Below are 25996 nucleotides of genomic sequence, written 5' to 3'. Positions count from 1 at the left end.
TTGCTAAAATAGTATATGCTATAACATACTAAAGTTACGTTATAGGTAACTAACTGTTAAGTGAGAAGAGGCGGTAGTAAATTAGTAGTAAGTAAAAAACTTCAGGCACTTTGACAACTCTTTTTATATTTGCATAATGGTTTTGAAACTTTTATTTATGTTAATAATTCATATAACATGTTTGAATAAATGCACCTTTAGCTTCTCCCACTCTGCTTCCTACTTTATTCTAAAGTGTAGAAGCAGCATTAAAGCAATAGCAATGTTAGAATGAATGTTGGCATTAGTGAGACCTCTACCCTTGTTTGAACCTTCTGCTGTGATTTGTTGGCATAGAGTTTTCCATCTAATGCTTGTAGGTGATGACTGCCAGACCCTGGGATGTAGGTATAGATGCTGGTTGTTGGACTGGGCATTGCTGTGAATGCTTTATTCTGAATGTCTCATACTGCTTCTTTAGTAGGTGTCTTGTTATAGCCATGCTGGATATGTCTAAGAATCTCCTTGCGGTTGTCTAGAATGGTGTCAAAGCTTTCTTGAAGTCTGTTCTGCTGATCTCTCACTTTTTGCTGGAGAGCTCTTATCCACCTCAGAAGTGCCAGGCGTCTATACATAGTTAACTGTGCATGATGCTTCTCTTTTTCTCTTTCCTTTAGCTTTTCCTTGTCCTGGAGACTCTGAAAAGCCTCTGATAATGTTACAGAGATAGAATCTGAGTCTGATGAGGATTCAACATCAGAATCTTCTGTCTCTGGATTTTCCTGTGGTGTAGTCGTGGGTGCCAGAACAGTTGTTTCTTGCCATGTGTTTCCAGATACACTATCAGGACTATCTATGCTCAGTGAGCTGCTGGCATAACCATTGTCTTCTAATGGTGATCCTGCCCATTTCTCAAAACCATTTGCCATGTCCTTAGCTGGTGTATCCCCTTGTAGTTGCATAATTTCTGCTCCCTCTGGTGGGCTACGTACCTCTTCCTCTGATGAAGACAAACTGATCCCTTCAGAGCCTGTGCTTTTTAGCTGTCCTATTGACCTGTTCTTAAGTTGAGACCTGTTATTATCCAAAGATGATTTTTCATCCTCTGATTTGGATTTCATGTCTCCTTCCTCCCCTTCTTTCTTATCATGACTCCAGTTTTCATTTTTATCATATGTTTCCTCCAAGATATTAAAGTTGGTGTCCTGCTTTCTCTCCTTATCACTGGAAAATGGAAGGCTTCCTAAGGACTTTGCGTCATGAAAATGGGACAGATGAGGGACAGCCTCAGGTTTTTGTATAGCAAACATTTCTGTGTGCCTTGATCTTTGTCTTTTTGTGCCTTGATAAAAAATATAGGCAAAATGCATTAATACATACACATATATTTATGCATTAATATGTATCTGGCAACTATTAATTCTATACCTTGATTCTTACCTGCACTGGCAATCTGTGGTTTCTGGCAAATGGCATTGGGGCTGCTATAAGATGCCATAAAATTCACTATTTAATGGGTTGCTGTAGCATGAAATCCACCATGCTACAGTTACTGGGGGCTGTTTGGGCCCCTGCCAGGGCCTTTTTTGTATCCCAGTCCAGACCTGATGCCTACATCACTTCTCAATAATTGTTCATGGCAAAATAATTTGTTTACCAAATATGCAAGAAACACAACCTTCTAAATTCTACCGAATAACAGCCTGGAGATGCTGCAAGCTCTAGTAATTAAACTTTTTGGAGCAAATCAGTCCAACAAATAGTACTCTAGTACATGTCCACACTGAGACTCAAAATTAGCCCTGGCATTTTATGTACAAAGAGGCCCAAAAAGCCCCCACCAGCCCACTAAATAGTGACTGTCTATGGCATCTTATAGCAGCCCCTTTGGTATTTTCCATAATCTACAGATTGCCAGTGCAGGTCTGCTCCAGTAGAACTTTAAAGGGATGGTTCACCTTTAAGTTAACTTTTAGTATGTTATAGAATGGCCAGTTCTAAGCAACTTTTCAATTATTTGTTTGTTATAGTTTTTTAATTATTTGCCTTCTTCTTCAAACTCTTTGCAGTTTCTAAATGGGGGTCACTGACCCCGGCAGCCCTCTCCTATTCATATACCTGTCTCTCATCCAAACCACTCCCTGGTTGCTAAGGTAACTTGGACCCTAGCAGCCAAATAGCTGCTGAAACTCCAAGCTGGAGAGCTCCTGAACTGAAAATGAAATAGCTAAAAAATTACAAATAATAAAAATGAAGACAATTGCAAATTGTCTCAGAATATTATTCTCTAAATCATAAGAAAAGTTAACTCAAAGGTGAACAACTCCTTTAACAGTGAAAGAAAATAATATGGCACATCATTTTTAGGAAGACTAAAGATTATTTAATGTCATGCAGAAAATGCTGTTGGTTATGATTAATGTACCTCTTCTTTAAAAAAAAGATCATCTGAATATTATTTGTATGGCAGCCTCCCACCACTAGTTCCGCCTGACTCAAAGCTGAAGGTTTGTGTACCCTGTGTGTTTATTTTGGGCTATGAAACTGTTGCCTTTCACAAGACAGATCCAATCCTTTTATGTTAAAGTCACATGAAACATAAGATACAAAAATAGCAGCTCTTGTGGAACGAACAGGCCCAGTCTTTGTTCTTCCCTCAGACACGAGGCTTATTGACACCCAAATTCACAAAGATCTCTATGTTTTTCACAAGAAGGTTCATATTAACAAAAAATGTCTCTCACATAACCTTTGCATATACGTGGGGCACTTATCTGTATATCACATGCTCTACTGCAAAATGTACATTTTCAAGTAAATATAGGGTTTCACAATGCATATATATTGTCTGGCTGTGGATGATGGGAATAGTAGTTTAAAGTTTATATATCTCATCTTAACACTGCACCAGCTAATTTGGCCTATACTCTGATCAGCCATTGTACAAGAACAAGGTACAGGAATGACACCTGCCTTCTGTGTCTGAAGTACATACACTGCTTGCACTGCTTCATTCTATTTGTTCTGTATTTTTAAAAATATTATTCCTCTTATCAGTTTTTTTACTTGGCTAATGAGCTAAAATGGGGTTTGAATTTAATTTGTAAGCCATGCTATTTAAAAAAAAAAAAAACTAGTTTACATTAACAAATAATGCAGTTGAGAGTGTATGTATATTCACTTCCACAATAGGATAACATGAAAAACGTGATCATAGGAGTGCTCATGGGTCTTGAAAAAACTGAAACATTTTCTTTCTCAAGACATACAAAGATTCTCCAAGCATAACTGAAACTTAAATAAAGAAATGTTTCACTTTTTTCAAAAGAAAGCAAATAGTGTACCCCTTTCTGTAACTTGTAAGGTGTTCTAGGCCTGCAAGCTTGTTTACTAAGTTCTAATAAGCCTTTTTACATTGCTGCCAATCCTTTATCATTTGCAATTTGTTAATTGCTTACAAAAGATTCATTATATTATTACATTTTAACTCTCCTGCACAACTTTTAGAAACAGATCCTTTCTATTAATTCCTCACAAGTTTAATGACATGCTTTGCCCTCCTCCCAGGGATGCCCATGCTATTGTGGAAATAATGATCGATTCCTTTCATTTTGAGTAACTACTATTTTATGTAAAGTGCACTTATAAATACCAAGACTGGATCAATTGCTCTCTGATGACATGGAGTTAGCTGACATTTGTGTCCTCGGCCCCAACACCAGAAAACCTCCAATGCCAGCAGAACCCAGTACAAGAAATACCAGTTTCTGGTACTGATTTCCGGGAGGTTTTGGCCATGCCCTTTAGACTCAGACCTATGCCCTGATCATGCCCCTGCTTTATGAATAAACTTAGTTGATTCCTAGAAAATTTGGGCTTGCAGGTCTGTGGCTCCATATCCAGCCCAACCCTAAGCAGTGGCAACAGCAGCACTGCCAGACACTAACATGGGTGCACTGTCTCAACAGCACCAATCAGATCGCTGAATTGCAGTCCTAAAGATGCTCACAAACACACAACACATTAACAGCCAATGACAGAAGGCTTCCCTCACCTCTTGTCAATAGTTTTATATGTAAGCTTTTCTGTTGGATGCTGTTAATATTGTCCCAATTGGTGCTGCTGTGATAGCTTATCAGTGTAAGTGCCTGCCAGTGCTTCAGCAGCTGCTGTTCTGTCACAACATATATGTTTGTATCTCCTCTACAAATGGAGTGTGCCATTAATATCATATACAGTCGAATAAATAACAAAGTTCATAACTTTTATATAATATGGAAGTGTACATATACCAACATGCAGATGTATCAAAATACAGATGCTACAATAGCTTCATCTGTATTTTTACTTAGAAAAATATAACATGAGTCAGAAAAACAACAGACTTTCAAATTTTGCTGTTAAAAAATAATAAAGTAATAACTTTGCCTACAGAACACCTAGGTCTTTAAAATTTTGATCAATGTAAGACTTGGCATACACAGACCAGAATCTAAAGTTTTAAGCAGAATTTTTTTTACTGTTAAAATAAATATGCCCAGTCCCATAGTACATAACTGAAATATAACAACTGGATAAGCCTTTGACTAAAGGATATGATTATACAGTGTTAGGAAGCTTTCACCCTGCTCTGATGTGTTTCTATGCAATAAGAATAAATAAGTGCTCACATGCTGTTTACAGCAGCTTCTATGTCTCATTTGTATTGGCTGCCAAACAAGTTAGGAATGGTCCCTTGTTGGGTAACACCTTTTTATTTTTTTTGTTTCCCTGTTGCTTTGCCTTCTGGATTTTTACTGTCAGGCACCATTTGGCAGAGGCTGAACTCTGCAACCATAAATAAGACTTGTTTAAGGTATGCTGAACCCTGTTTTTATGAATAACTGATTGTTTTAATAAATAATTAAAATGAAGGTGCATTTTCAGAAATTTTTAACAGGGCCAGTTAAAAAAATGACCAAAAACTTGTACTACTATCTGTTGCTTCATTTGTGTCAAACTCAACTTACCATATTAGTTTGAGGGCTAAAGAAGAAAAATTATTGCTTTTTACATTTTTATGCTTGCTATCAACCATGCCGACTGCCAGTGACTGCCAATCACCTTTCACCACCGGCATAAAAAGGCATATTTAAGTATTTTTATCCCAAAATGCAGTTGCCATTCAAGTCAATGAAAGGCAGCAGAAGCAGAATGCTAGGTTACTGGTATATATATATATAACTGTGTGTGTGCTGGACTCTGCTGAACTACATTATAAGTATACTGTTCAGTCTCTAAAACATACTCTCTCAATTGTTTCCAGTGGTCATATATGCGACTGACTGCAACGCCAATTCTATCATTGTCAAGTGAATGCATGTAAAATGATTCAACCCGACCCAAAGTAACAACTACAACTATGTAACAGTATTTAACATTCTAATATACTGTGACATACTATGTAATGGTCTATAACATACTAAAAGTAAATAAGAGGTGAACTATGTCTTGGAGTATGGAATGGAGACCAGACCAGTTTATTATAAAACAAAAACTGAAAGTATGAAAGTATGTATCTTAAAGGAACAGTAACACCAAAAAATGAAAGTGTATAAAAGTAACTAAAATATAATGTGCTGCTGCCCTGCACTGGTAAAAGTTGTGTGTTTACTTCAGAGAGTCTACTATAATTTATATAAATAAGCTGCTATGTAGCCATGGGGGCAGCCATTCAAAGGAGAAAAGGCACAGGCACATAGCAGATATCAGATAAAACACTATTGTATTCTATAGAACTTATCAGTTATCTGCTATGTAACCTGTGCCTTTTCTCCTTTTTTCCAGCTTGAATGGCTGCCCCCGTGGCTACACAGCAGCTTATTATATAAATTATAGTAGTGTTACTGTAGCAAACACACCAGTTTTACCAGTGCAGGGCAACAGTGCATTATATTTTTATTACTTTAAAGCTCTTTCATTTTTTGGTGTTACTGTTCCTTTAAATGAACCACTTGCCCTGTACCAAATCAGGTAGCATTAACAACAATTTTTTTTGTATTTTATGTAGTTTTTGATGCCTTTACTTGCAATATTTAGCCTCACAACTAAGGAGTGCATATCAAAATAGCCTATCTATCTAGGCTGCTCACTGCTCACTCACTACACTACACTACCATTACCAATGTATTGTTAATTATATAGCGCCAGGAAATGACACAACACTCAGCAGTGCTATGTAAGAAACAAGGGTCTTACAAGGGTTTAACAAATGAAGGTTACAGAGTAACAGAATAGGAAGGGAGACTATGATAATGATGTAAAGCAGTGGGGGCTGGAGATACGGCGGCAGTGTGTGCAGATGGAGGGGAGGAGATGCTGCCGGTTCCTTCCTGTGGTGCTGAAAGAACAGCGCCTGGTTGGTGCGTAAGGATCGGAGCGAAGGCGCAGCGCTATGTCAGCGGGAACAGCTGCAGTGCGCAGATAGGAATCGCTGGCGTCTGCAGGGAATGCCCTTGTAGTCTTAAAAGCGCAACAGTTATTTCTCTCATTGGGAAAGGCGCCATTTAATCAATGGCATCAACCCATTTCTCATTCACGTTAGAGTATAGCAGCCTCATTGATACTGCAAGCAGATAGTTGCACGTATCCCCCGCCCACCTACACACGCATTACAGTGAGAGGAATAAGCGCAATGTACAATTCAGTCTGGGGGAGCACATTTCTAACAATATTCAATCATTATTCACGGGGGGTTGGAATTCTGCCTAATTTAAGCTCAGATGAGAAACCATTGTCTAGTTCAATAGCATGCGTCTTAATATTGGGCATTTTAATACAATTTGCTTGGCAGGATGCTAATATAAATCAATGAAATCTTCTGGTTCAGTAGTGTAGATGGCAGATACTGCAGGCAGCCTGGATAGCATTAACAGCAAGGTCATGCACAGTCTCTGTATACAGAGGAGGAATGCAGTAAGGCTGCTGATCATGCCATGCATGTTACATTGGGTGGGTACATGGGCAAGCCTACCTCGGCTCAGTGTGCAGACACCTTCCTCCTGCAGCTGCTGTATGAACGGAAATGTTTTCCTCAGCCACAACAGGAAAACGTCAGTAGTTACACACTTCCTATGGGGAAGAGCAATAATTCCATAACATCAATCTCATTCCATTCCACCCAGTGATCACTGTTGTTAGTGGCACACAGACTGCTCCTTGTTGAATACTGTAAAATGATGGTATTGTTCTGCTCTTACTGCTGATTATATAAATGATGAGTGTGCTTTTAGCTGAACACAGCTCTGTCTTAGCACATAGGCAGGCTGTAATGCAAGGAGAGGCTCTGTGCAAATCAATGTCAGGCTGATCTGGCTGCAAATTGCCTTGAAAATCTCCATTGCTATGAATATTTAAATAATCACAACACAGAAGGACAGCTATTTTAGGGATGTTAGTTTAGCAGCCATTTACACAAATTATTAAGTGAACTATTCGCTGTGGACAAACACTATGTCTGGATGAAATGTAAGCATTTTTATTTGCCACTGCCTTAAAGGGGTGGTTTACCTTTTCTTTAACTTTTTGTATGTTATAGAATGTCCTAGTCCTAGCAAATTTGCAAATGGTCTTCATTAATTATTTATCTTCCTCATCTTACCATCTATTCAAATAGGGGTCACTAACCCCAGCAGCTATCTTTCTATCCAGACTCTTTCATATTCATATTTCAATATTATTCAACCACTGCCTGGTTGCTGAGGTAAACAAGACCCTAGAAATCTGATAGCTGCTAAAGTTCTAAATTGGAGAGCTGCTAAACAAAAACCTAAATAACTGGAATCATAATAGGACCCACCATCTTCCAAACCACAGGAAAAAACAACCAGAGCTTTCTAACTGCAGGCCTTCTGTACTTGGCCTTTTCAACTTGCCACTGGCACAGTGGCGCTGGATGTGTGAATTTGATAGGTACCTTTGACTGAAGCTTCATTGACGCAGAGATTGATGTGAATGATGTATAATTTCTGTAAAACATTGTGGAATTTATAACAATGACCATGTATGTAGGAAATATATATATGAAATATGAGGGCACATGTACTTCTGCAAGTGCAGTAAGCAAAGTGCAATTTCAAAGTCAGGCTCCATGTTTTTTTCCACCAATGCAGTGTTTTATCATAGAATTTCAGTGTCATTGCAGTCACAATGAGGCGATACTCTTCGTGCTATTGCCCCACCCCTACTGCAGTTGCAGAAAATTTGGCTAAATTACCATAACTGCTTGTGCGCCTCATCTCAAATCAGATGCCAAATAGTCTGTCTAATGTAATTTCTGGTGATCAGCATGTGAATAACGTGTGTGCACTATTCAGCCAGTGCAAGCTGAGGGAACCCTGTAGCTACTGCCTGGTATGGATGTGGCAGTAGCCCCAGGGTTCCCTTGCAGTTAGTTTGAATAAGGAAAACAGGAAGGACTGAGCAGTGCTGAGCACAACTATACAGAAGTGCATTTTGCCACAATCACCTGTAATGAAAGTGGTTAACATGCAACTGACTGCAGGGAAAGTGCTGAGACCGCAACTGCACTTGGGGACACACACATTTATTTAAGGTCAGCTATGAGAATAAGCCTCAGAAATGTGTGTTAATTCGCTACCCTATCCTATGAACAAGTCGCCGAGAAAATGTAAAACGTGCACTTTTGGGATCAGTGGGTCATCAGCAAATGTAGAGGAAGTTGGTAACAGTATGGCTGACAAGAATATCAATTTAATCTAATTAATTTGAATATTTATATAATTCTATATCCAGGGGATACGAGTAAACTGCTTTGCTCTGCATACTATATCTGTGGAGAGTTAGTATGTGTGCAGTGAACATATGAATAGAGAACTATATGCTTCTGCTCCCTTTTAGTGCCTGCCTGGAACTAGAGACCTGGAAAAAGATAGATTGCTAATATTTCCCTTGCACACTGCGTACATAAGAGTGGAACTGACTGTAATTTGATGCAGTTGATGTGTTGCCCTCCCCAGGCCTACTCCATGTTTTAGGGTCCAACAGTCACATCCCAGTTTCAGATGATATTGCTTTAAGATTACTAAGCTCTAATAATATCAATTTTGTCATAGGCCACCCACTTCTTAGGTATAAAGCCCCTGCTGTCCTACTGTGCATGAGCTACATAAATACATTAAGGAATTTTCAACGTTTAAAGATATGATATAATTATCAGCTCCTGCTCCATGGAGTATAATGCTTCACACTGTGCTAATTTCACACTGGTTGCATTTGTTGCCCAAATTGTGGCCTTTGTGATTTTTTATCCCTATAGAGCAAGTCATATGAGTGCGCACCAGATGAAACACCTGCCAATATGTGATCATTTTACACTGTTACATTTTTATTCAGATCACAAAAGTGAAAAGTTGCAACAGGTGTTTTAAACTGCAGTAGTATCTACCTTTTGACATATCTTACCTTTCCGTGTTATTGTTTGCTCTCCATGTTTTGTCTAAACAAGATACTCTGTTATCAGTTTTGGCATAGGAAGAAACAGAGTTACCACCAAACTTTAGGTTTAGCAAAGTATACTTGGTTATTGCTCCCCCTGTGCCATAAATGCCCCTCTACCTAAAGCTGAAAGCAAAAAGCTCAGCTGAAGCACCACAACAAGACTCTGTAATAACCTTAAGCTTAAAACAGCGGCAAGGAACTGGTTTCAGATATTTCATGGGGATCCACAGCATATTATTTGCTGTGGAGAGCCTTGAATTTTATGATTCAATTACATTTTATGCTGCTGAAACCACTCTTCTTTTCCATCTACAATTCTGCCTAGAGAGAGGAGGAGGACTAATCTAGATAACAACCAGTAGTTACCAAGTAGTTGCCAAAACAAACCATGCTTGGTAAACTCATGATCAGATGGGTTCCTACCCATGGTTTGTATTATGGCAAAATAAATCCTGAAATCCTCAGAAAGGTCCTGATGGGGACCGAAACGTTACATCGGCTGTTTATGCTACTTTGAATATATGTTTTGATTTTTCACAAGAAATCCCGGAGTTGCTGGTCTTTTTTATACTATATATATATATATATATTTTTTTTTTTTGCCAATTCAGATAGTGTTTATGCACTTTTTCTACATAGGCACATAGGAACTGAATAAGCTCATGTCAAAATGGGGAATATGGTTTCCCTTTACATATACAGTATCTTAGCTCTCTTCATAGACAAATGGCCAGCCACTAATTAAATGCCTACACAAGCAAATATTTTTCTAAGTGGTCAGTTTTGGAAAAAAAACTTTATCTGTTATCACCAGGGTGCTATAGCCATGTGACCTGTGCTCTGATAAACTTCAGTCACACTTTACTGCTGAGATGTAAGTTGGAGAAATATCACCCCCCTTTCCTCCCTAGCCGCCGATCAGTAGAATAATGGAAGGGTAGCAAGATAACAGCTTCCTGACACCTGCATTGCTAAAAATGCTCCCATGAGAATAGCACTCAATAGTAAAAATCCAAGTCCAGCTTAGCCAAGTTATTATAACTCCTTCAGTGACATTGAGTAGGAGAAACAATAGGTTACCTGAAAGCAGTTCTATTGTGTAGTGCTGGCTCCTTCTGAAAGCTCAGAATTAGGCACAATGCACTGAGATGGCTAAAAAAAAATATTTATATTGTTAAGAACAAAATTTAAAATGGTAGAACCAATTATTTGCAATACCATAAAAATTATGACAAAATCCATTTAATATGATCACTTTAGCATGCTAGCCTTGGGTGTTGTCAGACCAAAAATGTTTAGCTAAAACAAATAAAAGTAGGCAGATCATTTACACAGTTTGGTAATTGGTGTCATTGCCGCTGGGGGCACATCTTCTATACCTAAGCCTGTGTGTCAGAAACATAAGCGTTTGACTGCAGAAGTATAAAGTTCCCTGCTGTAATTTAAATTACAAAGTAAATTTTGCATACTTTTCAATGTATGGGGTGTATCTAACCCTGTGTATGGAATGTTTTGGAGAGTCTGTATTGAAATAAAAGCAATGTTCAATTAAGTTTAGTTCTAGACAATGCATTCTTTCCTACTGCCAATAACAAGAGCAGTGCAGTGACAATGTAACAGTTTTAATTTGTTTAAATCATGTTACTATCCTGAAAAACCCTTCTTTCATTAATACATACTACTATTGTGTGCCTAATTCCATGCCCAAGGCAGTGGCAGTGAAGTTAATAATTCCTTTGGATGGTTTCAACAGAAATTTTTGAATGTGAAAAATGACACTGGCTACATAAAAAGATACGCATACAAATGTATATATTTATGAATTTTGAAAAAATTAATATTTGTTCTTTTTACTATTGTGGGCCAAAAATTGGCACCAGATTTTTCCCAGAAGATGCCCATTTATAGTAAATGGAGGATGAGTTCAGACCACTTTATTAAACACTGCCCGCAGCAGTAAGCAGATTACAAAGGCTGCTGAATAATCTTGCTGAGAGAACATCTTCCTCTGCCTTTTGGAAAAAGCCACTTCTGTTCCCAATTTTGGGGACATGTCTGGGACAGGGGAACATCCCCATGTGTTCACAATTAAGGAGCTTTGACCGGAGTCAGGAGAAAGGATGGGGGTAGGAGGAATTAGATGAGGGGTAAGGGGGCAGAGGGCCAACTATTGTTTATTTTAATTTCTTTGAATCTCCTTGAGAGATGTGTTTCCTCTTTGTGCGCTTTTATTAAACTCATATGAAAAGTTCAAAGAGACTCTCTCTCCTTCTCTAAATATATTTATAATTAAAGATGTTTTAAACCTTATTCGCACAGTCATATCGGCCCCTTCGACCTCTGTCTCAGACAAGTCTTTTTCTGGCTGCCTTTCTTACTCTATAAATACATACACACATATAACAAGTGCTAATGTGTTACAAATCATATAAATAGGGATCAGTTTACCAGCATTACCACTAAACATTCAGCTAAATGGTTTAATGTTCCTAGATAGCAATATTCAATAACTGTCAGGATACTAAGGCATTTACTTACCTAGGAACAATACACAGTTGTGCCAGCTCGGGTACAGGCTTTGGTTTGGTTTACTATAGAGCTGGGGGTACAGGTTAGCGCCGTGGTCACATTTGAGCCCTGTCATGTGTAGCTATGATGAAGCCAAATAATAACTTCTCCAAGGCATAATTCTTGCCAAAAATATAAATAACCCCTCCAGTTTTCACAGTTTTCAGTCTCTTATTCCGTATTTAAGTTTTAAAAACAAGCTCTGCCACTTAACACTTCATATAATATAAGTGCCTCTATATGTAAGAAGCAGCTTATAAAAAGGGTGCATAGCTACAGTCCCTGGCATCTTGATTAGTGACGAAAGAGGGAAATTATTGTGCATCTTTGGCTAGCTAATATTTCTTGTAATAAAACAAGGGTGAAAATAGTACTAGTTTGGTGTTCAGTGGGCAGAAAAAGGAGGTTAATATGCCTATCTACATTCACATAAACAAATAAATACACATTGCGAGTAGAACTGCCATTGGTGTCACTATCCTTCAAAAACTACCAGCTGAGCAGGAGGTGAGTACAGAATCTAATTATTTCATGCAGGTAGGTTTTTATCTGACTTTGTGCCTTGAGCTTATGGCATTGACAGTTGGGCAGTTTAGCCAATGGAACATTTCTGCAAGACCCTTAGAAACAAGGTAATCCTAGAATCACTACAGCTATGTGGAACAGGGATCCACAGTAACTAGACATGTTGTTTGAACTTTACAGCTTTGTATAAATTATTCTTCTGGCAGTAGCAGAATGCACAACAGGGTGCTTTACAGAGTTTACTGAGACAGGACATAGCCCCCAGCATTCTTAAATGCTGATAATGTCCCATAATGTCTGGAGTTATAGTTCAGTAATATCTGTGAAACAACACTGTTATTGAATCCCAGAACACTTAAGCTGGCCATACACGCACCGATAATATCGTACGCAACCTCGTTTCGTCCGATATTCGGTGCGTGTATGGCATGTCGGCGAGTCGAACGATATTGCAGGAAGCTGCTGATATCGGTCGATCGGACCGGTTAAAAAATTTTGATCGGGCGCCATAGAAGGTGCTTGACCAAAATCTGCCGTCAGGGCTGGATCGGCAGAAGGAGGTAGAAATCCTATTGTTTCTACCTCCTTATCTGCTGTTTCAGCCCTGAATGGTGTGTGGCGGATCTGACGATGTTTCGTGCGACCATCGGTCGACCGTCGGATCGCCACGTGTGTGGCCACCTTTTCTCCTACAAACCAGAGGAAGACAAAAACAAAATAACAGGGCATTTGCTAATCTCATCAGACAGACACAGAAACTGGTGGTCCATTACACTCTGTATATCACAGGTTTTAATTTAATGATTGTAACTTTTGCCAAGCAAACACTGTATAAAACATATATAAAACATAAATACAGAATTTTGGGCCTTATTTAATTTACATTTACTAGAAATCTATAACTATTTCCATGGATAGAACAGCAAAGGCTTCTAAAATATGCAGACCTTAGTGGACACTGCACCTACATTAGCTGCACAAACAGTAATGTAAAAAAAAAACAAAAGGCCCCAGACGTGTTCTGCCCTAGAGGGACCAGTACCTCTACTGAAGTTAAAGAGCTGGGACCCATGAACAAGGAATTGTAAGAACAGGTTAGTCCTTTAGTAGCACTTTCTAGGAAAGAGAGATAGTCAGTCTTAGTTAGCAAGAGCAGTTTTCTTTCTATTTTATTTCCAGAGAAGTTGGCAACCCTAGCCCTTTCTAATCTAAATTTTCTAATACATGCATGTTGCAGGGCTGCACTGATTGCATGAGACATTTGCAAGAGACTGGCAATCCCTTTGATAGCTCAGTGGTAGAGCAAGGGACTGTAAAGGATAACAGCAATTCTGATGGTGCAAATATAATGCCACAAGGTCCAATAAAAACAACACTTGATGTCAATATTATTAAATGGGAGTAAAGATAAAAGTATAGGAGGGACAGTTTTTTTCCAGAAACGTTTCCAACCCGAGCCCTTTCGTGTTTCTATCTGCACTTGCCCTGTGGTGGAACATTTATTACATGCAGGGCTGCACTGATTGCATGGAAAAATGCAGCATGAAAAAAATGCCCATTGACTTTAATGCATTTGACATGAAATAAGCAGAGAAACTTTAATGTATTTTGCGCAAAAAAATACATGAAAAAATGCCCATTGACTTTGATGCATAATCAGTGCCTTACATGTGTGTTTGCATTTGGCGTGTGATGGATTTTTTTATGTTTGAGGTATGAGCTGGTATGAGTATCTGCATTAGTCTGTATCCAGGGGCGCTGTGAATGCAGATGCAATTGTCTATGTTGCCATGTGATGGAATGCATATGAAATCTACCACACAGCAAATGTACCATATATATATGAGCACTTAGGGCACACTCAGGTAGGTGATTTGCTCTCCCTTCAGCCTTTAAAGAGTACTGCTGCATCTTAATGTGCTCTTACGGACACTTCATTTCCACAATTCACTTCAGTGAAAAATCTACAAAACCACAGAAAAATTAGCAAAATTTCACCAAATGCGCTGAAAGTGTCTTTTTTTTCATGCCAAATGCATTAAAGTCAATGGGAATTCTGTTAATGTGTTTTTTTCTCACACCATATGCATTGGAGTAACTTCTTGCACTTTCCTACAAGCAAAAAAAAACAGCAAAACAAAACACATAGTGAAATTCTAGAGCAGATTCATTAAAATTTCCACAAAGCCGCACAGGCTAAGAATTAGCCCCTACTCTCAGATCAGCCTGCACCTGTTGTGCGCACAAAACTGCTCAGGTCAGAATAAATACAAAATGTTGTGTTTTGTCAAAATGTTTTATCAGAATTTGTTGTGTCCACTGGCCTCAAAATGTGTGTAAGCAGTGGGAACATTAATAGAAACTGCATTAAATTGTAAAAATTGTAGGCTCACCAGCATAGCAAGGGTAGTGATTCACAACTTAAAAAAGGCTGGATTAAAAGGAGGAATACCTGTATACCCACACCTGTTCTCAGTGTCGGACTGGGAACCACCAGGGTCCACCAAAAAACCTTAGACCCTAGGCCCCTTTTCCAAATTATTTCTCCTCCTTTCTTCAACCAACCTCTTTATTCTCCTAGTCTCTTTTATTTACATGCTAGCATCTATTCTTCCATCTATGTCTCCTCTTTCTTCACATTCAGAAATAGGGAATGACCATGAAACAGGCCAAATGGCCAGAAGTCTGGAGTGCAACTCCCTCCCCAACAGATACAGAATGAATAACCAGCAGAATAAAGTAACTGCGGAAGTAAAACCCTAGAGGTCACATGTATTTCCGCAAGTGAAGTAAGAAATGTGCAATTTTAAGTACATTTTTCATGTTTTTTCATTTCATGTCATTATGGTCACTAAGGAGAGATGTTTTTGACACAATCTTGCTGTGCCTACTGCAAGTGCGCCTGATTTGTCAACATTACTGCAACTGTGCTGATATCTGTCTGCAGTGATTTTTGGTGTTCATCATACAAGTGACTGTCTGTGCCTGATTCTTTAGGTGCACGTGTGCTGCACCTATTGATTATGGGTGTGAAGGGAACCCTGGAGCTACCACCTGGTCAGGAGGTGGTGATGGTATCTCCAGGGTTCTCCTGAATCAATAGGTGCAGTAGTGCACAATTTGGAACATAAGGCAAGAAGGACTGAGCAGTGCCAAGCACAATTATACTGATGTAATTTCAATTTTGACACAAAATACGGATGTACGAATGTCGCTGTATGTTTAGTGAGTGTAACACAAGGCTGTTAAATTCTATATCAAATGGTACAGTGATGCACAACATTAGATGGCACAGCGACTCCCAGCATTAAAGGGTACAGTGACACACATCATTAAATGACAGAGTGACCTACAGAATTAAATGGCACAGTGGCTGCCTGCATTACTGGTACTGTGACCCAGCACTCACTGGTGTAGTAGACATAAATAGCATAGAGAACCACAATATTAATGTCATAAGGAATCTTCACATTAAAGAGCACAGTGTCCTACAGCAGACAGAGCAAACTATCTCTCATATGTTGGTTTTTGCATCTATCACAACACACACAAAAAAACAACTTTTGAACAACTCTGGAAATTTTTTTGGCAGCCAAACTTTTAATTATGCTATTTCTCCTTTAAAAAAAACTCCTATCCCCTAAAACAAGCAGGATTAGAAAGAGAAAATCTGTTTTGCTTAGATTTTACTTGAGGCTATATCATGTAAATAAACACAGTCATTAATCAAAAGAGCGCCTTTCAACTCAGATGTTACTGAATGTTGCTGTTGATGTGTTTTTCACAAATCCATTTGATCTAAGTAGCAGTTACATAAAAAAAAATCCTATCCTTCTGCAACCAATGTCGTGCTTGGATCATGCTAATGTAGGCTTCATGTTAATATTTCTCTACTCATGTGGTCGTTTCTCATTCTACAGGCTAATTTTCAGTTGCCAAAAGAATATATAATGAAACTTTTCCAATATGTTCCTACAATGATTTATTAGAGGCATAAAACACACAGAATAACAGAGCTTTGCTGCCGTACTTTCTGTCTATAAAAAATTATTGTATTTCTACTTCTGATGAAACAATAGTGAATCAGCCAATAGGATGCAGGAATATCATCATAATGCATTTCCAGATCGATATATTTCTTCCTATTATAATAAAACCAGATTAGAAATAAAATATATAAAGATATATATTTATATATTGTCATGAGCACATATTCGGTGACTGACATCTAGGCCCAGACTGGCAATCTGTGCATTCTGGCAAATGCCAAAGTGGCTGCTGTAAAATCAGGGGTGTTTTTGGCCCCTGGGCTTCCCAAGGTGGCCTCCCTCAGCCCCCCACGCTTACCTTTACTGCGCTGGAGGGGTTCCAGGGGGGACATCGCTGGTGTAGAGAGAGCTATTGTGCTCTCTGCACTAGCAGAGCCGAATTTTCGTTAAAAAAACCCAGAAATTCGTCTCTTAAAGTTACCAGGAGTGGCTTTTTGCCGTCCCTGGTAACTTTGGGGACGCTGTCACTGACGTGGTAGCAGCGCCCCTGTGTAAGATGCAATAAAAGTCACTATTTATTGGGATGGTGGGGGCTATTTGTGTACTTGAAATGCCAGGGCTAGTGATGGGCGAAAAGTTTCGCCAGGCATGGATTTCGCCGCGGGAAAATTCGCCGCACGTCCAAAAATTGTTGCGGCGTAAAAAAAGAATAGTCGCGGGCGACGAAACAAGAGCCGCGCGCGACGAAACAAGAGCCGCGCGCGACGAAACAAGAGCCGCGCGCGACGAAACAAGAGCCGTGGGCGACGAAACAAGAGCCGCGCGACGAAACAAGAGCCGCGGGCGACGAAACAAGAGCCGTGCGACAAAATAATAGCTGCGGGCGACGAAACAAGAGCCGCGCGACGAAACAAGAGCCGCTGGCGACGAAACAAGAGCCGCGGGCGACGAAACAAGAGCCGCGGGCGACGAAACAAGAGCCGCGCGACAAAACAAGAGCCGTGCGCGACAAAATAATAGCCGCGCGACAAAATAATAGCCGCGCGACAAAATAATAGCCGCGGGCGACAATTTTTTTTGTCGCACGACATTTTCGCCGCTTCGCGAATTTTTCGCCGTTTCGCGGATCTTTTCAAAGATTCGCGAATTTTTCGGCGAAGCGAAACGGAACAGATTCGCTCATCACTAGCCAGGGCCAATTTTGAATCCTAGTCCAGACCTGCAAACATGTGGTGGCAGATTTACTAAAACTAACATTTTATCATTTTTCTTTAATTTTCAAATTTTAATAAACTATTTTCCATGAATGTCTTGCATTTATTAAATAGTGTGAACTGAAAAAGTCCCCCGCTGCTGGGAGGGGGGTGATATCACTCCAACTTGCAGCTCAACAGTAAAGTGTGACTAAAGTTTATCAGAGCACAGGTCACATGGCTGTGGCACCCTGTGAAATTTAGAACATGGCTAGCCCCATGTGAAATTTCAAAATTAAATTTTAAAAAATTCTGTTTTTTTTTTTAAAAACTGATTTCAATCCAGAGTTTTGCTGGAGAAGCTCTATTAATTGATGTGTTTTCAAAAAACATGTTTCCCATGACAGTATTCCTTTAATTAACCAAAAACTATACTTAGATTGTAAGCTCTACGGGGCAGGGACCTCCTTCCTACTGTGTCTCATACCACATGGCACTTATATATATATATTTATTGTATTTATTTATTATATCACTTGTCCTCCCTGTGTGTAATTTTGTATTCTGTAAGACTGTACAGCGCTGCGTACCCTTGTGGCGCTTTATAAATAAAGTTATACATACATACATACATACATATTGAATTCTAGACCTTATATTCTAAAGTGTTGTCTGTGGAATCATCCTACTGACCTATGACCTGTTTATAGATACCATCTGTTCTAGCCATATCTCCGACAGTGCCAGTGGAGGGACATTTTAGGAAGAAGTAATCCAAACATTTTGACTACCACCTGGAAGTTGGGTAAACCCCAGTGGTATTTCCTGCACCACAGGATAACTTTATGAGACAGTGGCTGAGCCTTCACAAAATTTCACAGCCATTTTCAACTTTAAATACATGCATGGCCCTTTCACTAATATTTTCCAGACTGAAGTGCAGATTAGGAAATTGCTCGGGAAATTGAAAGGATGGGGGCTGGAAGTAGAGGGCTAGTTTATAATTAGCATTGCACCCGTTCTGGTGCAAAATGCTATTAGCCAAGCTAACAACAAAGGATTTGGGGATTATTCACACAACTACAAATATGAAATAACTGATCAGCAACAATAAATATTTACATCATAAAAAGGTAAATAGCACCTTTTATTATGACACACACTATGTTTTGTCGTCTGCGATTCTCCCACTAAGCTTCCAGAAGGGTCTAAAATAATGGCCTTCAAATGAACCTCCAAGCCACTGCCCCAGGGGGCCCAGCACCAAAGTTTGTAAACCACTGCGTAGGATGGCTCACTATGTTACACTATTTAAAATAGATCATTATTACACCTTTTCCCTGGAAATGCTGTGGCATCTTATGCCATCATGTGCCTTGTGTTTGTTTTATATTTCTAATGTATATTATAAAAATACCCATTTCAGAAAAAGATCATTTTAAATTTGCATGTAAGTCTTTGTAGCTGTACAGTGTCCAGGCAATAATAGCCTGAGGGCTTAACTCTTTTGGTACATTTTTCACTTTACAAACAAAAGCCTTATTGTGGGCAATAGATCAGAGAGTCCGCAGATATATTGATAATATAGACAGGCCTTTCCTTTCTGTTCCAGTTTCTAAATGATGCTCACATGATCTTCTTGTGATTGAGTTAAAAAAAAAAAAACCTCAACGTACTAAGCCTAAGGGCAAACATTCGAGAGCATCATATTCTTCACAAGCTCTGAGGGTTAAAGATAGGGTGCTGGTTCTGCATGGAATGCCTTGTTTTCTGCACATTCAGTCTTTAAATGTGTACATAAGCAGGGCCGGATTTCTAAGCCGGGCGCCCCAAGGCCGCCCCCTGTCCGTCGCCCTCCCCGCACGCATGTGCGAACTCGCGATCGCGCATGCGCGGGTCTTTTCAATCGCATACGGAGCAGTGGGAAAGAGGTCCCCATTGCTCCATATACGAGAAGAACTTTAATATTTTTTTGCGGCGGGGCGACATGCCGCCCCCCAATTTGTGCCATCCTAGGCCCGGGCCTTTGTGGCCTTTCCACAAATCCAGGCCTGTACATAAGCTACACATGCAGTCTGCCATTGGTTACAAATATTTATTTGATTTGATGCTCTTTTAAAATGTAAAGAAGATTACAATAATTAGTAATGTGTTTGCATTTTGGACACTGTGAGGACATGGCCTCCTCTGTCAGCACCTCACAAGTTACCGGGGCGGCAAAAAGCCACTCCAGGTAACTTTAAGTGCTGGTTATAAAACTGCCTCATTGTGGCTAAGGGCCTAGAATTATTAGTGTTCCTTCACCCTATAGTGCTCTTGCACTTGTGCCTGGGGGTTAAGTAATGAGCACTTTGGTTTTCCACACCTTGCATTGCCTTGCATTGCCTGTGATTTACACACCTGGCATTGCCTGTAACTAGATACACTAAGGGGCTGATTTACTAACCCACGAATTCGAATCCGAATTGGAAAAATTCCGATTGGAAAACGAACATTTTGCGTCTTTTTCATATTTTTTGCGATTTTTTCGGCGCCTTTACGACTTTTCGGAAATTATCGCGACTTTTTCGTTACCAATACGATTTGCGCGAAAAAACGCGAGTTTTTCGTAGCCATTCCGAAAGTTGCGATTTTTTCGTAGCGTTAAAACTTGCGCGAAAAGTTGCGCTTTTTTCGTAGCGTTAAAACTTAAAAGGCGCGACGTTTTGCGCAAGTTTTAACACTACGAAAAAATCGCAACTTTTTGCGCAAGTTTTAACGCTACGAAAAAATCACAACTTTCGGAATGGCTACGAAAAACTCGCGTTTTTCCGCAAAAATCGTATTGGTAACGAAAAAGTCGCGATAATTTTCTGAAAAAATCGCAAAATACCGATCATTACGAAAAAAACGCAATCGGACGCATTCGGCCCGTTCGTGAGTAAGTAAATGGGCCCCTAAGTCAGTGTTATTCATTATGAACAGACTACATAAATATTGCACTGAAACACATATTATATGCATGCATTATAACCTTTTAAATTACTTGGCAAGAGCCTAATTACCCCCATATTTATTAAAAGGCCCAAAGTTTGCCTAAGAGCAGTAACTCATACCAACCTACCAGATCAGTAGGAAGCATTTACTGGTCACTTGTTTAAAAGATAACATTTTATTGGTTGCTATGTGTGTATTTTATTAAATATGGGGGTAATTAGGCTATTGCCAAGTAATTAAAAATGTTATAATGCATGCTTAGCATACGCTCAACAATTCTGTGTTATTTCTAGAAATGTTTACCAAATCATGTGAAGAAATTTGGGGCCACTTCTAAAAAATGCAGCTTAAGGGCTTTAGTAAAGTGGGACAATAGTCCACTGTACCACATGTAGCAAAATGATGATGTCAAACACAGATTAGCTCTTGGGCAAGACCATAAAAAACTCCTGACAGGGTCCATCCATCCCATGGGTCTCCTGTTTGACAGCACTGAGCACAGAGTGTGCAGATTTTTTTCAACAACTGACAAAGATGTGGGAACACAGCACAGTTGATAGCAAATAGACATTTGCTTTGTGGCCCACTGACTTTTTATTATGCTGTTGCATGACTGCTGTATAAAGATTTAGACTGAACTGCAGCTCTCCTTACAAGTGTACTGACACAGCTGCATGTAAAATGTTGCTGACTGTGCCATCTTACTCCTTGTTTTACATGGACTGTAATATAATTTCAGCACCTCATTACTGAGAGAACAGCTGCTCAGAGTTTACTGCAGTAGAGATGTGCACAGTCATTTTGCTCCAAGAAGGAGGCAAATAATGAAAATGAAGAGAAACACTTCACAAGAAATGTAAAAACATTACAGATAAATGAATATTTATAGTCAGGGCTAGGCACCCAAGACCTAAATGCACCCCTCTACGCATGATGTCACTTCCCGCCTGCACTCGCCTTCTACACCCTTACCCCCCCAACTCCTCCACCAGATTTCCATAGGTTTCATCTTGTGGCAGCTGGGGAGTTTTTTTCCATTTTTTTCAATTTTATACTCCCCTGTTTATAGTGCATATACATCTATGACTGCCTCAGTGGTTGCTGCCTTGCAGCACTGGGGTCCTACATTCAATTCCAGCAGGAAGATATTTATATGTTATTGTTATTATTAATACGTATTTATAAAGTTCCAATATATTCCGCAGTGCTGTACAAGAAATGGATATATACATGAACATGCATATTTACAAACAAATCTGCCAATAACTGATACAAGAGGTATCCAAAAAAGCTTAAATCTACAGTACATCTTTTTCTAAAATATTGCCCAATGTATAATTTGGGTTTCCTTCACATATCTACAGTAAATAAAGAATAAGAAATAATGAATTGCCAAGCAACTGAAATTATTGTATAAAACACATTACCCAATAAGACTGTTGGGCAAATACTGTTGAGAGAGATTTATATGGCCAATATTATAATATCATGGCATTTGTTCATTAATAAATACAGTAAGAGGAATTATAACTCATCTATCAGTAGTGGATTGGATTAAAGGGGTATTCATTCTAACTGATGTTTCACAAGGGTCCTCTTGTGATTGACTGATGTGATATATAACAGAACAACAAAACTGCTCATCAACATATCCACTGTTTTTTGGATTTGAGGTTTACTGGCAATGAAATGTAACCTTCAGCTGCCTGGCAGTAGTCTCAGGAATGTTGCACACTTCTTTGTACAGTATATCATGCTTGTCTGTATTAGTCTTCTCAATAAACACCAGATTAATTCTATAAGTCCTGTGAGTGCGGATCTCTTCGCTGCTGTATCTAATTCTTCACTTGGACCTGCACCCAGGCTATTGTGACCCGATTGACGTGAGTGCCGGCTCTCTCCTGATGTATATATATATATATATTTTTTTTTTTTTTAAATTTTTATTTTTTACAGATTTAGGAGCACATGTAGTTTGTAGTATCAGTTAAATGTGTTTAATTAAGGACCATTTCTGTGGGCTTCTGTCTGATCGGTTTGTAGGTATACATTCAGTGATGAATTGCTGGCTGTCTCACATTAAAAATCTCTTTTATTTCAGAGTTGATTGAGCACCTCAAAAAGAGCTAAATGCGTCACATAGAGTAAAGCTAGTTTAGCTGGGAGCAATGGCGCTTCATCTTTGTGGCTGTCTACTTTGAAATAAAATGGATTTTTGTATTAAAGCACAATCGGTTCCTTGTTATTGCCTTACTAATATATCATTTTGTGACTGACTGATCAAGTGTCTTCAGCTGGGGCCCTTGTCATTAGGTACATTACATCTCTCATTCAGAGATTCACACTGGGCACCTGCAACTGGGGACCTTATTCTGCTCAAGAACTTGCCAGTAGTATAGGAAGAGATGTGGGCCAGAGTGCAGAGATGGTGGAGAGAAAAAATGTGGGCTTGTAGAACCAGAACTGCATAGGGTTGTTTTACATCCCCTAAAGGAAAAAAATATGACATTTTATACAACAATAATAAATCAGTCTGGTCAGTCAGAACATATGTTAAAAACCTGTTGTGACAAGTCAAGGTAGTGAAGCAGCGAGGTTTTGAAGGGGCCAGAATTATGCACAAACCTATGTGCTGTTGGGACAAACATCTTCAAACCAGGCCAAAGGAGGACTCTGAATATTCTGATGTTTATTCCAGTTGGACAAAAAACTGGAACAGTTGAGCCCAGAGACACCACAATACTGGAGGCTACTTGCATTACATGCATATATAGAGAAATAACCATCTAGACAAGACCAAAAAACTGTGCAAATTAGAATCTGAATTTTTTTGTATGTTCTTAACTAGTCTGCTCTGGCTCACAGTATAAAACTTTAATATTCTCAAACCTTAAATAAATTATTTCCACTTTTTTGTATATTATAGGCCGTTAGTCTGACATGAGTGGTCAGAGAGCTTTTGTATAGGATAACATACTTGAACACATAGAAAATCACAATACTGCATGGTTTTATGCATAATAGATCTTGCCATACTAATATATGCTTGCCTTCTATGAGGAGGCAAGCAGGAACTTAGAATCTGGGATGGCAGTGGATGTGTTCTACTTTGGCTTTGCTAAAGCATTTGATACAGTTCTTCTCAAAAGGTTAGTGATTAAATTAAGGAATGTAATATTTGTATTTGGGTAGAGAACTGGCTAAAGGATAGTTTACAAAGAGTAGTGGCAAATGCGTCATTTTCTATTTGGACCAGTGTTGTTAGTGGGTCTATCCATGGCCTTTTGCTTTTAACTTACTTGGCCTAGAGATTGGCATTTAAAATACCATAAGACCCATGTAAGTTGCTGAGAGATTTGACTAAAAGAGGAAAACAGAGTAGTAAACTGGCAAATTAAATTCAACGTTGATAAGTGCAAAAGTATCACTTTTATAGAAATCACTTTAATTGATATAATATATACAGACACTGGCATTAAGCATGTTAATTGATTGTGAGCATTGATTGGTTCACTTTTGTATTTATGTATGCACTTCACTTCCTTTCCCCATCCTGATGACGATCCTGTGGGGGTCGAAACGCGTAGATGTGATGATTGAATATATGGACTGTTTCTATACCTATTGCCGTGAGTGCTTTCTATATATGTGCTTTGTATATATCAATAAAATATGAATTAAACCCAATAGGATTTTTTGCATCCAATAAGGATTAATTATATCTTTATTTTCATAGAGAAAAAGGAAATCAATTTTAAAAATCTGAATTATTTTATTAAAATGAAGTCTATGGGAGACAGGCTTTCCGTAATTCGGGTTTCCAGATAATGGATCCCATACCTGTATATACAAACAATATACACTTAAATATATAAATATATAGATATGGGCACGTGTTTTTATGGATATATTTACATCCTCTTATGTGATGCTCAGCCAGGCTAAAAACTGCCTGAAGAAAAGCTAAAATTCTCAGGACTGGGAGATGTTAAGTTATCTACTACCAGGAACTAACAATATCCTCCTCTATAATCACTAAAATATGTTTGTCTGGGACTTGCAGATTAAAGTCTCAGAAGTCTCTGGGATGTATATCTCATTCTCTAATAGCATATGTGTTAATGTTTTCTTTTTCTTTTAAAGAATCTTGAAAAAAATCATTTATAGAGGAAAGTTTAATTTTTTTTCCAGTATAAATAGCTTACCTTTAATTTTGGGAGTCTTAGTAGAAGAAGAACAAGATATTTAAAATGTACTTTGATGTAACTGAGGATCAAAGTTTTGTACATTTACATTTCATTTAGGCTTAACCCCTCCAATATAAAATATATCAATTATGTCCCTGCTGATCTCTAGCCCCACTGTGTATAAGAGGTAGGGGCAGACAAACTGTCGAATGTGACTATTGTTGTACAACCTATATTTAAATAATTTGTCATTATTCATCCTACATGTTTATTGCATTGGTCAGTTGCTTTTAGAACATGCTACAAAACACTCAGTGGGTGCGTAGTGATTCTAAAATGTAAAAAGCAACCTCCAGATCTAACTATCCCTGCTACTATCTGGCTGCGACCTGTGAAATGCTACAGGTGGCTGTCAGAGCACCCCATAGAAACCTCCATAAAGGCAACCCAAGCAAAGCCTTTATTGGGTTTTTTTCCCAAAAAGCAGAAAAGTAAACCCCCATAAAACTGTCCCAGTAAACTCCATACTCTCTACAGTGGTCTCAGAAAGTTAGAGAGAAGTATTATTGCGTGATGTTGCTTTAAGCAAGAATAGCAGCACCATTCTACAATGGTGATTAGGATGCACTACACTGCATTTTGCAAAAGACTGTGTGCACCAGTATATGTATTGTTTATATAGTAATGTACTGTCAATGGCACAGTAATGCTAAATTTATTTTTGCTTTATTTTAAAAATGATTTATGCAGTATAATTTCCTGAATCCTTATCCAGTTATTGTATTGCAGAGGATTCTGGGCATTCTGGATAAGCAAATAATATATACAGGATATATTGAATAAGAACTAATCTTAGAACCTCACCATATTCCTTTAATGTAAGCACCTTCTGTTTTTTTTCATTCCTTAAGGGTTAACCATGCACCAGACTGGCTGGGAGATTTCTCACCATTTAGAAGCAAACATACCTGTAAAGGAGAGTGACTGCTGCCCTTTTAATGGGGGCTTTGCACACATTATTTCAGTATAAATTAGCTGGCTGTTTGGCAGGTCAGTTTCTCACAGCTCCCTGATAGCTATT

The 25996-nt window shown here is 38.8% G+C and overlaps 1 protein-coding gene across 1 annotated transcript; it reads right to left on the bottom strand.

Annotated features, from left to right (window-relative positions):
* Window positions 1–115: 115 nt before the first annotated feature.
* Window positions 116–25996, bottom strand: c1orf216 (chromosome 1 open reading frame 216). Its single transcript, XM_031896901.1, is given in 3 exon segments — window positions 116–563; window positions 566–1321; window positions 25884–25996. Coding segments are annotated over 3 exon segments (843 nt in total). The 5' UTR covers window positions 25933–25996; the 3' UTR covers window positions 116–525.

This window comes from Xenopus tropicalis, chromosome 2 (genome assembly GCF_000004195.4).
Source record: "Xenopus tropicalis strain Nigerian chromosome 2, UCB_Xtro_10.0, whole genome shotgun sequence".
Classification (NCBI taxonomy): Eukaryota; Metazoa; Chordata; class Amphibia; order Anura; family Pipidae; genus Xenopus; species Xenopus tropicalis.
The sequence above is the reverse complement of the archived record's forward strand: the minus strand, read 5'-3'. Positions and strand labels throughout refer to the sequence as shown.